At 31.7% G+C, this 16,804-nt stretch overlaps 1 protein-coding gene and 1 pseudogene across 8 annotated transcripts in view; both read right to left on the bottom strand.

The window, feature by feature from the left end:
* Positions 1-16,804, bottom strand: part of STAG1 (STAG1 cohesin complex component) — a 395,351-nt gene that overhangs the window by 66,541 nt on the left and 312,006 nt on the right. For 7 of the 8 annotated variants that reach the window (XM_077865024.1, XM_077865026.1, XM_077865021.1 and 4 more), the window contains 6 exons: positions 15,628-15,731; positions 8,045-8,137; positions 7,850-7,939; positions 7,504-7,707; positions 6,286-6,356; positions 4,851-4,938 (listed from right to left, as the gene is read on the bottom strand). In XM_077865024.1, the coding sequence (XP_077721150.1) occupies positions 4,851-4,938; positions 6,286-6,356; positions 7,504-7,707; positions 7,850-7,939; positions 8,045-8,137; positions 15,628-15,731 (650 nt within the window). The remainder of the gene's footprint in view (positions 1-4,850; positions 4,939-6,285; positions 6,357-7,503; positions 7,708-7,849; positions 7,940-8,044; positions 8,138-15,627; positions 15,732-16,804) is intronic. The other variant, XM_077865025.1, reaches the window with a different exon arrangement.
* On the bottom strand, positions 9,068-9,636 carry LOC144294325 (large ribosomal subunit protein uL6 pseudogene; annotated as a pseudogene).

The raw sequence follows: 16,804 nt of genomic DNA, 5'->3' as shown, positions 1-16,804 counted from the left end.
TAAAGCAGAAGTTTAATATTTTATTTCTTCTTAGATATTACCTAACACAAGATATAAACTTTTAAGTATATCAACAGGAAATAGCATAAAATCACAAAAAAGAATAAGGAGAATTTTTTTTTGCCTTTTTTTTTTTTTTTTACAAAAAATTGTATGAAGAAATAATAAGTTCTGAAATGTGGGTTACTAGTTAATAATCACTGAGTTATGGAACTGTAGTAACTTTTAATACCTATCATAGGTTAAAAATTCATTAGCATATGGGAGAGCACAAGCAGATGCCAAATAGCATATTCTTATTCCAGAAAGAAAGGAAATGCTCACAAAAATACTGAAAAGCACACAGGAGAAGTTTGAAAGGAATTCCCTCTGGCTTATTCTACAATAATTTGAGGACCAAAATAAATAACAAAAGGACTCAATTTTAACCAATTAGACAAAATAGGAATAAAGTAGCAATCCATAAGTCCATATGAATTTTAAAAAATGAACGAATAAATGGGGAAGGGCACTATAGCAGAGGGCCAACAAATGACATAAATATATGACAGAATATCACCATTTAATTTACCATTTTGTGACCATGACAGAAATAAATGACTCAGGCAGGAATCAAAAATAGATGCTAACATTATATCAAAGTTTTGTAAGAAATAGGAATATTTACATAGTCTTGAGGAATCTTTCCACATGTAACAAGAAAATGAAAACCACACAGGACAGACTTGATAGACTCTACCTTACTAAAGTGATCAAAGTTAATGTCACCATAACGAACAAATTGGTATCAAGTGCCTCCTGATATGATACATTGAAGACAAATATCATTTGTTATAGCATTCCCATCAAGAATTCCTTATATGGATGAATCTAAACATGTAGATTAGACAGATCTAAGTTAAATACATTCTATAAAATAACTGGCCTGTATTCTTCAAAAAGTCATCAAAGAAAAGCACAAAAAGAAAAAAAAAAAAAAAAAGAAAAGCACAAAAAGTATTCCAGATTAAAGAGACAACAAAGAAAAAGACATAACAACTAAATGTAATGTGTTACTATTCCTTGAATTCTGGGCTAGGGAAAAACTGCTATGAAGAATGTTATTAATATGTTTTACATAGGCATATTTATATAAAATAAAAACATATACACATATAGATAGAGAAAGTGTGCAAGTAGGCAGTTGTGGAAAACTATTATGACAGTGTATGAAGCAGATGAAAGGGGAAGAGTTCATTTTCTACAATAACTTTTCTATAATTTGACTTTAAAAAATTATTAGAAGGGGCAGCCCAGGTGGCTCAACGGTTTAGCGCTGCCTTCAGCCCAGGGCATGATCCTGGAGACCCGGGATCGAGTCCCATGTCAGGCTCCCTGCATGGAGCCTGCTTCTCCCTCTGCCTGTGTCTCTGCCTTTCTCTCTCTCTGTCTTTCATGAATAAATAAAATCTTTTAAAAAAATATTAGAATAGGTAAATTCTTTTAAACATCAGTCATATTCTGAAGTTCTAATAGTTAAAACAGTACTGGCATGAAAAAAGATCAGAAAAGAGGAAAGAAAAAAAAGAATTCAGTTAACTCTGAAGAGTGGGACAAAGAAACTTGTAGATAAATGGTTAGTTACCATGGAAAACAAATAGTCAAGCATATGGACAATAAAAATCAGACATCCAGAAAATAAATTTTAAACTACCTTCAGAATGTGAAACATAACTAAAGGTAAATATTCTGGTAGTTATTTGATATGCTTGCCCTAAAAGAGTATTTTCTTTGAATTTTAATTTAAAGTACAGGCTGGCAATCTAAAGAGTAAGTGTCCATGGTCCTATGAAGAACTGGTCGAATCCTGTATGCTTTTTGGATTTTCAGTATTGTGTATCTAAAGACATGATTCTAAAAGCTGCTAAATAGTTTCTATTTTTTTTAAATTTTTAAAAAATTTTTAATAGTTTCTAATTCGTAAAGTAAACAAGGGTATAATCTAGTAGTGATGCACTAAAACTTCATATATACGACTACAGTTTTAAGGATGCATCTAAGGACACAAATAATAAGATATGATCATGGATTGGAAGAACAAATACTGTTAAAATGTCCATAGTACCCAAAGCAAGCTACAGATTTAATGCAATCCCTATCAAAACATCAACAACATTTTTCACAGAACTGGAACAATCTTAAAATCTGTGTGAAACCACAAAAGACCTCGAATAGCCAAAGCAGTCTTGAAAAAAAGAACAAAACTGGAGGTTATCACAATACCAGATTTCACTATATACCACACAACTGCAGTAATCAAAACAAAAGGATACTGGCACACACACACAAAAAATATATATATATGTGTGTGTGGGTGTATATATACACCCACACACACACATCAATGTAATAAAACAGAAAGCCTAAAAATAAACCCGAAATTATATGGTCAATTAATCTTCAATAAAGAAGGTAAGAATATGCAATGGGAAAAAAGGCAGTCTCTTCAACTAATGGTGCTGGGAAAGCTGGATAGCAACATGCAAAAGAAAGAAACTGGACCATTTTCTTACACCATACACACAAAAATAAACTTAAATGGATTACAGATCTAAATGTGAGACTAGAAACCATAAAATTCCTAGAAAAGAGCAAAGGCAGTAATTTTTCTGACATGGGCCATAGCAACATTTTTCTAGACAGATATTCTATAGCAAAAGAAACAAAAGCAAAAATAAACAACTGAGACCACATCAAAATAATAAGCTTCTGTACAGCAAAGGAAATAATCAACAAAACTTAAAAGGCAACCCACTGAATGGGAGAAGATAATTGTAGTTGACATCTCTGACAAAGGGTTAGTATCTAAAATATGTAAATATCCAAAATATGTAAAGTTGCATATGTAAATATGCAACTCAACACCTTAAAAACAAATAACACAATTAAAAACTAGGCAGAATACAGGAACAGATATTTCTTCAAAGAAAACATACACATGGACAAGACACATAAAAAGTAATCATTATCGCTCATCATCAGGGAAATGCAAATCAAAACTATAGTAAGATATCATCTCACACTTGTCAGAATAGCTAAATTTGAAAATACAAGAAATAAGTGTTGGTGAGGATGTGGGGGGAGAAAAGAAACTGCTATGCACTGCTGGTGGGAATACAAAGTGGTATAGCCACTGTGGAAAACAGTATGGAGGTTCCTCAAAAAATAACAAATGATCCCGTAATTCTTTTTTTACCCAAAGAGTACAAAGATATTAATTCAAAAAGATATTTGCACCCCTATGTTTATCGCAGCATTATTTACTATAGGAAAATTATGGACGCCACCTGTGTCCTCTGATAAGATGAATGGATAAAGAAGAGGTGACGTTTATGTATGCATATATACACAAAGGATTATTACTTCACCGTAACAAAAATGAAATCTTGCCATTTGCAACAACATGGATGGAGCTACAGAATAGCATGCTAGGAGAAATAGTCAGAAAAAGACAAATTATGTATAATGTGGAATTTAAGAAAAAACCCCAAATGAACAAAGAAAAAGAGACAAACCAAAATATAGATTCTTTAACTATAGAGAACAAACTGATGGTGAGTGGGGAAATGGGTGAAATAGGTGAAGGAGATTAAGAATATACTGATCATGATGAGCACTGAGTAAAGTATAGAATTGATGAATCACTATATTGTAAACCTGAAACTAATGTAATAACATTGCATGTTAACTATAGTGGAATTAAAGAAAAAAGAATATGTGCCTAAGACTAATAGAGTTTAAGCAAATACCACATGTATTTGTTCTTTTACTCACAAAAACTAAAATAAAATGGGAGGAAATAATACATATACAGTAAAAATAAGTAGCAGAAAACCAAGATAACCAAAGAAGACAACAATGTAAGACTATTACAAGTTCTATGACAATAAATGATAGTGTAGTAAGTTAAAACAGAAATTTTGACATAGTTACAATTTCCAGATGAAATAGAGATATGCTATTCTCATTATTTTCTTGAGGAAAATGAGGTAACCAAAACAAATGAATATCTTTATCATGCCCTTTCAACTTTGAAGAACAGGTTGGGAATATTAGTGAATAGTATTTAGGCTACTGAAAAATTTGAGATGAAGAGAGGATGAAAGCTGAGGAGTTAGCAATAAATGAAGTAAAACAATAAAAGTTAAATATTTAGCTACTTTCCAAAAACTACAATAGAAACACCTAACATAATCAAGGACATTTGTTATTATTTCTTATATAGAATTAAAAGGACTATTTTAAATCCCCTCTAGACTAAAAATTTGGTGAATGTCTGCTCTTTCCATCCCAAATTTTTTTTTTCCATCCCAAATTGAATTTAAATAGAATACATAAATTAAATAAAATCTGCTAAAAGTCCCAAGTTTACTTAACTATGGTTCTACTACAAAAAGTAAGCCATACCTAAGGCTTACAATTACCAATCTCTAGAACAGTGCCTGGAATACAGCCATAATCAGGAATTTTTTCAAATTGAATTAAACAAGTTCTGAAATTACTACTGCAGTAATTACTGGTATTTTTCCCAAAAGAGTAATAATGCTTACTTTAGTATTAAATGTTTGAAATATATTATAGCAGAGATTTTCCACTTTTTTTTTTCTCAAACCTGAAGATATATCTATCAGTAACATTAATCACTATGGCAATAATTCTCAAAGGAAACAGCTACATTTAAGAATTATCAACTACTTTCTACACAGATAGAAATCCTGTGTGAATCCTGATTATCCTTTGATAATCCTGTGTGATCTCAGAGAACTTTAACTTTCTAAAATGACAAAGAAGGAGTATCAATAAACTCCTACCTGTTCTGGCATAGCTCCATGTTCAATTCCAGTCTTCAATAATCTGTAGCAATTACCAAATAGATCCCATTTTGTGAGATCATGAGCACTAAAATAAACAAAAATGCATTAACTTTATTCTAGAGTAGAAGAAAATTTAAATTTGAGCTCAGTTTCAGTGGGTGGAAATATAAAATAACTTTGTTTTCTTACAGAATTGAAAAAGATTGATAAAGAAATATTCTAAGTTCACCCAAACTAGAAAGAAAGAAAGAAAGAAAGAAAGAAAGAAAGAAAGAAAGAAAGAAAGAAAGAAAAGAAAAGAAAGAAACAAGGAAAGGAAAGGAAAGGAAAGGAAAAGAGGAAAAGTGAAGAAGGGACAGGAAAAATGAGAGGGGGAGAGGAGACAGAGAATACACAAGCAGATACTATGAATTAATGAAAAGAAACCAATTAACAAAAATATTCATACCTTTAAATGAAGATTATTACTACACAGTCAACCTAAGCCTGTATTACATTTCATTCTTCCTAGTATATTTTAAAATACATTTTAACAAATCCATCTACAATTTCAAAATAAATACAGGCATTATTTTTGAAAAGGAGATTGTATTTACAAGAAAGGTAAAACTAGGAGAAAGGAAATATGGCAAAGCTATAGGCTTCTTAATTGAAATAATGCTAACATTTTATTTTCTCATGAGTTCTACAGTTAAAATAGTAGATCAATGGCTGTTAACTTTTATTTTGAAACGTCAAAATATTTTCAAAATGAAGAGTTTATTTTTCCACAGAATTCCAAACAAAGTACTTGTGTATAAAGGAAGGTCTTGAATCTGAAGTATTCATTAATTTAAGGGCTATACTTAAAACATTCTTTTACCAACAAAGATCTCTATTTTCCTTTCTTTATGGAGAAGCATACCTTCTTATTAACAAGGGACATGTTAATTACAATTTTAAAAAGATACTTCATTAATCTGAGTCTTTTTTCCTCATTCAAGCCTAGCTATTCTGTCTACACAATAAGAGCACAATAATAAACAGACAAACAAGAACAATTTAGGACAAAAAGATCAAAATATAACTTTCATGGCCTTTCTCAAAATCTTTTTTCTTATTTAGTAAGATTTCCAAAAGTTATCAACTGAAAATTATACCTATAAAACTCTAAGCCTATAAAATAAGCCCATCTAATTTGTTACTAATACTGATTAACAAATTTGTACATTTGTAATGCTAAATGGTAAATCTTATGATAAATCTTACTCCTTAAGTAATCAATAAAACCTCATTATGTATCTGAAGAAAATCTGAATTTTTCTTTATGAAAAAAAATCACATCTTGTTGTCTAAAATTTCCCATTGCTATAAGGATGTTAAATATCATAACGGTCTACTTTTATGTTGGCAATTATAATGTTATTAACCAAATCTAAGTAAAATGACATACTTATGAAAAGAGGTTAACCGCTTTAATGTGGAAAGAACATTGTAAATGTCATCATCATCAGCTTCTTCTCCCTATAAATAAAAAAACAGACATTATTTCATTACCATAACTTTAATCTCCTGAAATTCACATGAAAGTCTATTAATATTTACTGCCTAAGAGAATTATTTTTTTTTATTATCTAGAGCACATATTCACAATGGTAAATAAGAAGGTACAAATAAGCAAAAAAACACAAAATAAAAAACACCTATAATCATAACACTCAGAAAGAAGAACCATTTTTGCATTTTAAACAATGTTGTAAACATTAACATTGCCCACTTTTCTGATTAATACTTTAGAATAAATTCACTGAAGCTGCTGAGTGAAAAGGTACATACTTCAAAGATTTTACTGACAGTTTGTTACTATTGCAGCTTAAAATCACAATGAGAAATCAAAAATTGTTGAAAAAAAATAAAGGTTAAGATTAAAAGTTAGAAGTAGGAAAAAACTGGTTACGTGGATTAAAAAGAAAATCCCATCACCCTGGCCATCAGAACACAGACAACAGTGGAGGTTCCAAATTGCTTCACAGTGATTGGAGGGAGAAGGAATCATAAAAATTATTATAAAAATAATCAGTTGGAGATGTTTGTTGTTATCCTGGGCATACAACTTAAAAGGGGCTGTCCCTTACAAGCACACTTATTTTTATGTTCTATTCATTAGCACATCATAATAGTTTAGTAATATTAAAATGTAAATTAGGTTCCAGGAAAAGAAAGTTAAAAAATGAATTAAGAAAAGCCAGACCTTAAAAAGATTTTTCTTAAAAGAGAAAAAAATTTAACTTTTTTTTTTTTTTTTTAAGGAGGAGGGGACGGGGTGGGAGGAAGTGAGAGAGAGAGAGAGAGAGAATCCTAAGCAGGCTCCATGCATAGCATGGAGCCTGATGCAGGTCTTGATCTCACAAACCTGAGATCATAACCTCAGCTGAAATCAAGAGTCTGACGCTTAATGGATTGAGTCACCCAGACACCACAAAACAGGTTTTTAAAATAAAGTATAATCATGATTAATCATTACAGGATGAACAGTTGTAATAATGCTGCTAAGATGTGAACAAGGTAGAGAATTCCACTAGATTTTACTTTAAAATGGAAATGATTTGCACATTCAACTTTGAATCATTAGCCAAAATTATCACATACACGTGTTAACTTTAAGACAGACCTCTTGCAGCAGATCTTCCACAGAATGATTGAATCGATCTACAAACTCGTCAATCAGCTGACTTCGAGCTATGTCAACTCTGTTTTGAATGGTGTATTCTTCACTGCATAAGATGCTATAGGTTTTACTGCAGGCTTCTAGAACATCTGATTCTACATGTTTCTCCACAACAAACTTGATCTGTTTTAATAAAGCATCCAGATGCTGAGGAGGAAAAAAAGAAACACTATGATATTTAGATTTATAAAAATAAGCATCTGTCAAATAGTAAGCCTAGATTACATGAAAATGAAATAATCCAGTTAATTAAACTGACTATAATAGAATTAATTTCATGGTATCTTACCTTTTCCATTCTACCTGTGCTATAAATTTCTAGATCAAAATACTGTGGGATTTGTAGCAAGTTTGCTACCTTCTCTGCATCTGCAGAATACTAGAAGGAGGAGAAGCAAAGAAAAAAGAAGTAACTACTTTAATAGTTCAGTGTAGTAAGCAAACTTAGTGGCATATTATCAGAGAAACATAAATGAAACTATACCTTTGATAGCAACATAGGAAGTGTGATAATAAAATGCTCAGTCAATTTGTTTCTATCATCAATTTGAGTTTTTCTTTCTTTGGCAGTTAGCACCTAGAAATAAAATGAAATGGGCAAAGAATATAATGTCACATAATAATTTATAAATCTAGAATGTTACACAGAATGATGAAGCATTAGTGAATAATGTATTCGAGAATTTTCAGGAGCTTAACAAACTAATTACAAAAATAAATATCTCTAGTTTTATGCTTATTTCTATCACCACAACATTAGAAATACTGTAATAATTACTTTATTAAATAGCTACTTATTTAAGAATCACCACAGTTTAGATAAATTACTACTTGTTTAAATAAAAACAAAAATAAATATTTCTATAAAACCAGTCATGAATACAAAAATATTGGAACAGTGAAATAATTTTTTCTGGGGTTTTAACCTCAATATGTTAACAGTAATCTCCCCTATGTTAAACACACTTTTCTAAAAATACTTTAGAAAGTAATGCTTTTTTTTATTGTCAGCAGCTAATAAATTTTCACTTATTTTTAAAAGCATAACTAACAATGTCTCTGGACTCATTTATATTTAGTTGTTCTTCTAAGTTCATAAGTCTGTTAGGCAATAATCAAGACATAGGGGTACAGACTGATATCACTGAACAAAATGAAGCTGATAATGCTCCTCACCTTGTCCCATGTTCAAACTAGTTAAACCATAAATGGTTCCAAAAATAAGATATTAAAATGCAAGTTCAGTCAAAATAATCATTTCCCCAAGGTATTTTGCATTTTGTTATTATCTCAAAGAAGAAACTTAGCACCATAATGTTGAACAGTTTATAGAAAAGAAGCATTCCAATATAAATTATCACTTTATAAATATAAGCTCTAATTTTAAAAATCAATATAGCTTTTATTACACCTTTAAGATATCCCAAATAACTGAAAAATCTGGCACCTTGTTTCTGTAGCAGGACAACTTAGATTTTACTCATCAGCCTGCTGAGCTGTTTCTTTTTCAGAAACTGATACCTTTCCCAAATTTTCTGAGATCCTTTTTTACTATTGTGGTTTGCTGAATCAAAATAGCTGAGTTTGATACAAGTTCACGGTCATTTCCTTCAAGAATTAACTCATCTTTCTGGGCCTGAGATAATGAACAAGCAACACCTGGCTTCATCCGAACCCTGTGGATGTATTTTTTACCCAAGAAATTTTGGATTTCAATATGAGAACCACTGTCCTGAATAACAATGTTGATGAGGAAGTGAGCATACACAGACCTCATCTTGTAACAGAAGCCCAGTGCAATGCTCTTGATAATGTTCTGCATGTGGTTATACCTAGCCATTTCTTTTCTATTTCTCTCAAGTTGGAGCCTCTTCTTTTTCATTCCAAGGAGACTTAGTTCTACAATGATGTGATTCAAGTCTCTTCTCAGGTCTCCTTTGGGGCTCTTTACGATAATAGTGCATCCCTTCAGTGGTGATGTTGACATAATAGTCTGATTGCTAAGAATGGTCTTCATCATTCTCACAGATGTTTGAGAATATGTGAAAGAAGTAATAGGGTCTCCTATCTGATTTCTCTTCCAGGAACTTTATTGTTTTTCAACCTCTTAAAACACAAAATAATCACTTTGGAATGATGTACAATATCGCATTTAGTTTTGCACAAAGTAACATAAGGGACTACATATAAAGTGGAATATATGTCTAGGAATATATTCAGGGTATTGCCATATCATGAAATTCATTTGGCAATGTATGAAAGGTCTAAAGATACTGATTTTAGAGAGATAGCTGTCTTTGATTAAGTGATCATATCTTAGGCAGTCTATATGCATGAACTCACTTAATCCTCAAAACCTCTGATGGGATGGTAAAAATGGCATACTACCTATGAAGGAGGAATTTGCCAGTATCTAACAAGTTTGTACACACAATTTTCCTCTGACCTAATGATCCCACTTTTAAGTAATCTACCTCACCAATACAAGTGGTACGGGTACGAAATGATACGATATTACTCACTGTGAATTATTTTTAATAGTACATTATTTCTAGTAGTAAAAGATTGGCAACCCAAAAGACTCTTAATCAGTGTATTCACATAATGGATACTACGCAGCCATAAGAAAAGGAGGATCTCCAAATATCGGCATAGAGTGATATCTAGGATATACTGTTAAATAAAAATGTAAGGTACAGAACTCTATATAAAATAAGCTATCTTTTGAGGGAGAGGAAAGAGGACAGAGTACATGCATTTATCTGTGCTTGTAAAATGAAACACTGGAAGGATATCTGAAAACAAATAAAAATGCTTATTCGTAAGAATGGGGTGTAAAGGGAGAAATAAAAATATGAAAGATTTCTCTGAATGTATGTTTTTACATGGTTTTGACTTTTTAACTATGTAAATATTTTATGTATTTCCAAAAAATAAAAATGGGAAAAAATACAAAATCAAAGATGTAAAATACCTTGTTATGCTAAATTTAAGTCATAAATAACAATATGAATATGTAATTTAAATACAGATATACAGAGAAATATATACATGTTTCTTAGCTCTGAATACTCAAAGTGTCCATCAGAAATAATCAATTGACAATCAACTGAGATTACTCTTAGTGACAAAATTTTAACTTTAAATACTATTCCATTAAAAGGCACCACAGCTTGGAGATTCCTGTGCTAGGGTAATATAAGAATTAGCCTTCAATGTGACTTCCAGGGACCTCTGCCTCCTGGTATTCATGTTCTTATATAGTCTATTCGCATACTGTCTAAGGTTGACATGTATAAACAATAGGAGACCATGGAAATGATGTTAATGTGACTTTTGAGAACTAGCTCATAAAAGAAACAGAGTCTACCTTACTCTCCTTTGGATCACTCATTCTGTTTTATTCTTGCTTGGATCATTTACTCTGAGGGTGGGGGAAAGGGGAAGCAACCATGTCATGAAAATATTCAAAGTTCTACTGAGAGGTCCAGAAGTTGAGGACCTAAGTCTCCCACTAACAATCAACACTAACTTGCCAGTCACAGAAGTAAGCCATTATGGAAGTTTTTTTTTTTTTTTTTTTTTATGGAAGTATTATTAACAACCAGATCTTCAGAGGCTAAAGCCCTGGTTAACATCTTAAATGCAACCCTATGAGAACCTTAAGCCAAAAAAACAGCTAAGGCACTCCCAAGTTTCTGACCCACAGAAACTGTAAAATAATGAAAGACTACTGTTTTAAATCTTTAAGTTTTTTTTTTTTTTTTAAATCTTTAAGTTTTAAAGTAATTTTTTCCATAGCAATAGTCAACTAATATAAACAGTAAAGGTAGAAAGTGAACTTGGTGAGAAAACAAGAAAGCACACAATAAATGATTAAGATATGTCAGAAGAATAAGAAATGTTTAGCCTGGACAGGCTCTCATCTCAAAGTTGGGACAACACATATTTTCAAAACTTTTATTTTGGAAAATTTAAAAACTAATAATTTATCATTATTGCCTCTTTAAGTCCCTACAGTTCATTTTTTCTTTAACATTTTAAGGCAAATTCTTGGTATATCATTTCACTTCACCCATAAGTGTATATTTTTAACAATGAAGACTTAAGAATAATAAAACCTGGAACCTCCAACAAAATGAAACAATAACGTCTTAGTATCTTTTCATTCCTAGTCCATAGTTTTCTCAATTTCTATTTTTCAGATTTCTGTACATATATACACACACATAGATAATACACATATATGTACACATATATACACATACACACATATGTGTGTATATCTGTCTATCTATCTACCTACCTACCTACCTACCTACCTATCTATATATAGAGAGAGCACGTGCGTGAGCAAGCGAGTGCATGGGTGCTAGCATGCATGCAAGCTGGAGGAGGAGCAGAGGGAGAGGGGCAGAGAGTATCCTGAAGTAGATTCCCTGCTGAGCATGGAGCTTAACACCAGGACCTTGAGGACATGACACAAGCCGAAACCAAGAATTGGATGCTTAACCAACTGAGGCACCCAGGCACCCCTCTCTATATCCATATTTAATTAAGTTTTGATATGGTTGAATTCATGTCAGCCATTTTGCTATCTTTAATCTCATGGGTTTTTTTTCTTTTTTTCCCTGTTCCTTCTTTACTACTTTCTTTGGGGATTCTAATATACTCTTTAATTTATAATAATCAACTTTAGGCTGATATTTAATTACAGAAAATATATCCATTTTGCTCCAACATAATTCTATTTCTCTTACCCTTTATTTTATTGTTGTCACATAATCTACATATCTTATAATCTTAATACCTGAGTGCTATAATTATTGCTTTAAATGATCTTATGTCCCTTTTAATAAAGAGAAAAAAGAAAAAATGTATTTGTATTCACCCACATATTTATCATTTCTAGTACTTTTCATTCCTTCCTATGGATTAGAATTACCATCTGGTAATTATTCTTTACAGCTTGAAGGGCTCCTTTTAGTATTTCTTTTAAGGCTGGTCTTCTAAGCAACATGTCTGTGAATCTTTGTTTATCTGGGAATGCTTTTAATTCACCTTCATATTTGAAAGATAGTTTTGCTGGATTTAGAATTCTTGGTTGGCGATTCTGTTTTCTTTCAGTGACTATGGTATTCTATCAGTTTTCTGGCCTCCACTGTCTCTGATAAAAAATTAATTGTTAATCTGATTAAAACTGCCCTCTACATGACTTGTTTTCTTTTTGTTGCTTTCAAGATTTTTTGTTTTTGGCATTAGACAGTGACTATCCTGCCTAGAGATGAATCTTTTGTGTTTACCCTACTTGAATTGTGTTAAGTTTCTTGGTTTGTGGATTAATGTTTCTTATCAGATTTGGAAAGTTTTGGCAAATATTTCTTTGAATGTTTTTCTTTCCTGTTTCTTTCTCTCATTCCTTTCTCTCTGGAACTCTCATTGCACAAATTTAATTAACTTAATGTTGTTTCACAAGTTTCTTGGGCTCTGTTCTTTTCTTCAATCTTCTTTCCTCTTTGTTCTTCAGAATGAATAATTTATATTTAATAATTAATTTAAAAAAGATTTTATTTATTTATTCACGAGACAGAGAGAGAGAGAGAGAGAGAGATAGGCAGAGGGAGAAGCAGGCTCCATGCAGAGCGCCCAATGTGGGACTCAATCTCAGGTCTCCAGGATCACACCCTGGGTGGGCTGAAGGCAGCACTAAACCGCTGAGTACCCAGGCTGCCCAAATAATTTTTATTAATCTATCTCCATGTTCAATGTTTCTTTCCTGTCATCTCAAATTTGCTATTAAGCCCATCTAATGAATTTTTAATTTGTCATTGTACTTTTCAACTCCAGAATTTCCATTTTTTCCTTATTTCTGTTATCATATTGTCCTGTAAATCTTTGAACATATTTTCCTTTGATTCTTTCAACATATTTATAAAAAAGGCTCTGAAGTTTTTGCTAAATCCAACAATTAGGCTTACTGAGAAGCCATTTCTACTCTCTGCTTCCTCCTCCCTCCCCCCATGTATGGTCATATTTCATTGTTTCTTTGCATGGCTGTGTTTTTTCTGGAAGAGTCAACATTTTTAGGTAGTATATTATAGTAATTATGAATTTTTAACTTATTTTTCTAAGTTTTATATTTAAAAAAGTAATCTTTAAATTTCAAATCTATAAGGGTTCTCCCCTCTGAGACCAAAGTTAAAAAGCATATTCAAAGTTCAGCCAGTTCTTCAAAAAACAAGAAGTGTCAGTGGGAACGTGGAGAAAAAGAAACCCTCGTGCCACTGGTGGAATGCAAACTGGTGCAGCCACTGTGGAAAATAGTATAGTGTTTTCTCAAAAAGTTAAAACTAGAACTATGCCACAATCCAGTACTTACACTACTGGGTAAAATACAAAAAATACAAAAACACTAACTTAAAGGGATACATACACCTTTATGCTCATTGCAACATTATTAAAATAGTCAAATTATGGAAGCAGCCTGGTGTCCATCAATAAATGAATGGATAATGAAGATGTGGTGTTTATATATACATATATATAATGCTCCTATTATATATATATAGATATAATGGTATATTTTCAGCCATAGAAAACAATGAAATCTTGCCAGTTGTAATGATGTGGATGAAGCTAGAGAGTATAATGCTAAGTGAAATAAGTCAAAGAAAGACAAATAGCGTATGATCTTAATCATATGTGGAATTTAAGAAAGAGAGGAGCAAAGGGGGTAAAAAAAAAAAGAAAAAAAAAAAGACCCACAAACCAAGAAATAGACTCTTAACTATAGAGAACAAACTGATGTTACCAGAGGGGAGGTGAGTGGGGGGTTTGGGTGAAATAGGTGATGGGGATTAAAGAGTACACTTATGATGAGCACTGGTAATGTACAGAATTGTTGAATCACTCTATTATATATATGAATGCATATATAAATGTAACAATGTAACATATAAAATAGTGATGTGTGTGTGTATATATGTATCATAATGTTAACTATACTAGAATTAAAAAATAAAAACAAAAATGACAAAGAGAAAACAAAGTCTAGTCAGTTCTTAAGTTTGCTTTTGAATTTTATTTTCCATTGGGTAATCTCAGGTTTCTCAGTAGCCAGTGATGTATGGAAAGCTCATCTAATTCTTTTTATGGCTTTCTCATTCCCAGGATTTCTTAATTAGATTCTTGGTTGGTCTACTGTTCTTCCCATCTGGGACCACAACCTTTGAATATCACAGCTGTGGGTTTTTCCTTGGTTGTTTCTATCATGTTTGCCATTTCTGGTTCACAAAGCTCTGGACTTTTGTCATTTGTACCATGAATCTGCCCCCTATGAGTGCAAAGCTTCTGGTTTCTGCCGATGTACCACTCTTGTAAAATTATATCGAGTCTGTGGGGGTGCTGTGTGGATTATAACCCTAGACACAAAGGCAGTAGACTCGTGTTGCTTTTACCTGAAGCTTTGGTAGTTTTTAAAAAATAAATGCTTCTCGATGTGTTTTTTCATCTTTGGTAAATTTCCAGAGCCCTTTGATATGTTTTTTGGACAAATTCTGAAGTTTCATGCTTGCTTGCTTTCTTTTTTTCGTGCAGAGAGGAATTACCCACCTCTGCATACTACCAGAGTTGGTCTCTGTATAGTGATTATCTCAATTTATCTTTAATAGCACTAAAACCTGTATTAGCCCCATATTACAAATAAGGGAATTAACACACAAAGAAAAATTACCTATCCAAAAAAAAAAAAAAACAGTTGCTAAATGCAGGAGTAAAGATAAGTGTTTGCTTTCAGAACTTTCTGCATTTTTAAAAGATATGAACGTGAAAATTATTATAATACTAGAACAAAAGCAGGTAGAGAGAGGTGCTTTGGGAACATGGAAGAAAAGAATTTATTTCTGAAACCTAAGTAGTAGATAGGATATAAAGACAAAGCACCGCAGCATATATCATTTACAAAAATACCATGTTTTATGGATACATATACCACTAAAATTTTGAAATATTTAAGATAGTTAAATACATTAAAAGTCTTTTTGTAGACTTCTCACTAATACAACTTACTCTCTTGCCAGTACCCCTTCCCACTGGAGGATGTGCCTCGGCAGCTTGACGAATTGTACAAACCATTAGCTCTATAAGAGCACTCTCTTGACGGTCAGACATTGCTAAAGTGAAACAAAACGCATTAGTATGAGTAGATAGTTCTACAATAACCATGTATTAAAGAGAACACAATTATAAAAAAGTACAAACATATTCTATTACTGATTAAGGACTGAAGGTAAGCTCTATCTTTTGTATTTATTTTGCTTTTTTATGAAGTAGTATGTACTTATCATAAGTCAAACAAGAAAGAGATATAAAAAGGAAAAAGAGGATACCCTCTGGTTTCTTCTAATACCTAAGTCTTCTCTAAGATCATATTTATGAATTAAGCAGTACCAAGATTTTAACTGTCTTTCCTTCTAGATCATTTTAAGGCTCACAACATAGGATGTCTTTTTTAAATAAAAAAAAGCGCTATACATATTTTTGAAAAGTAATAAATTTTGATTATCTTTCAAGTCACTATATCTACATATGAATAATTTTCTTAAATAATTACAAGTTATTACATGAGTGTTCCTCAATTTAGTTCCACAATTACATGAGTGTTCCACAATTTACTCAAATTGTTTCCATATGTTGTTACTATAAACAAAGCAGTAATAAATATCATTAATACTATATATTTATGTAACTGATATTTTTATTTTTGTAAATAAATTCCAAAGAGGGTAATGGGTCAAAGGTTAAAATTTTGATATTGATAAATATAAAGTTATTTACTGTAATCCAAACCTCCAGCTGCAATGGTGATGTTTGGTTCCTCATATCCCTGGCTAGCAGTAGATGTCATAATCCTTTCTATTTTTGCCAATTCAGTGACTGAAAAATGGTATTTCACTCTTATTTTACTTCTTCCTTCCTACTAATTAGTGAAATGTATTTTCTTGTTTATTGACTTAGAATTTTTTTCTGAGATTTTTCTATTTATTCTTTGCCCATTTTCTACTGTTATTCACCTTTTTTGTACATAAGTAGTAACTTTGTCTCTGGATGAGAGAGAACTCTCCCAGTTTTTCCTTTTGATGTCAGATTCTTCATGGTATCTTTTGTCAGACAGAAATTCTTTTTAATAGAAATTGTTAATTTTTACAAAGTCAAATCTGTACTGAGTTGTTTTATATCTTCTGGC

This window comes from Canis aureus, chromosome 22 (assembly GCF_053574225.1).
Source record: "Canis aureus isolate CA01 chromosome 22, VMU_Caureus_v.1.0, whole genome shotgun sequence".
Classification (NCBI taxonomy): Eukaryota; Metazoa; Chordata; class Mammalia; order Carnivora; family Canidae; genus Canis; species Canis aureus.
Note: the sequence above shows the minus strand (reverse complement) of the source record. Positions and strands in the feature narration are given on the sequence as shown.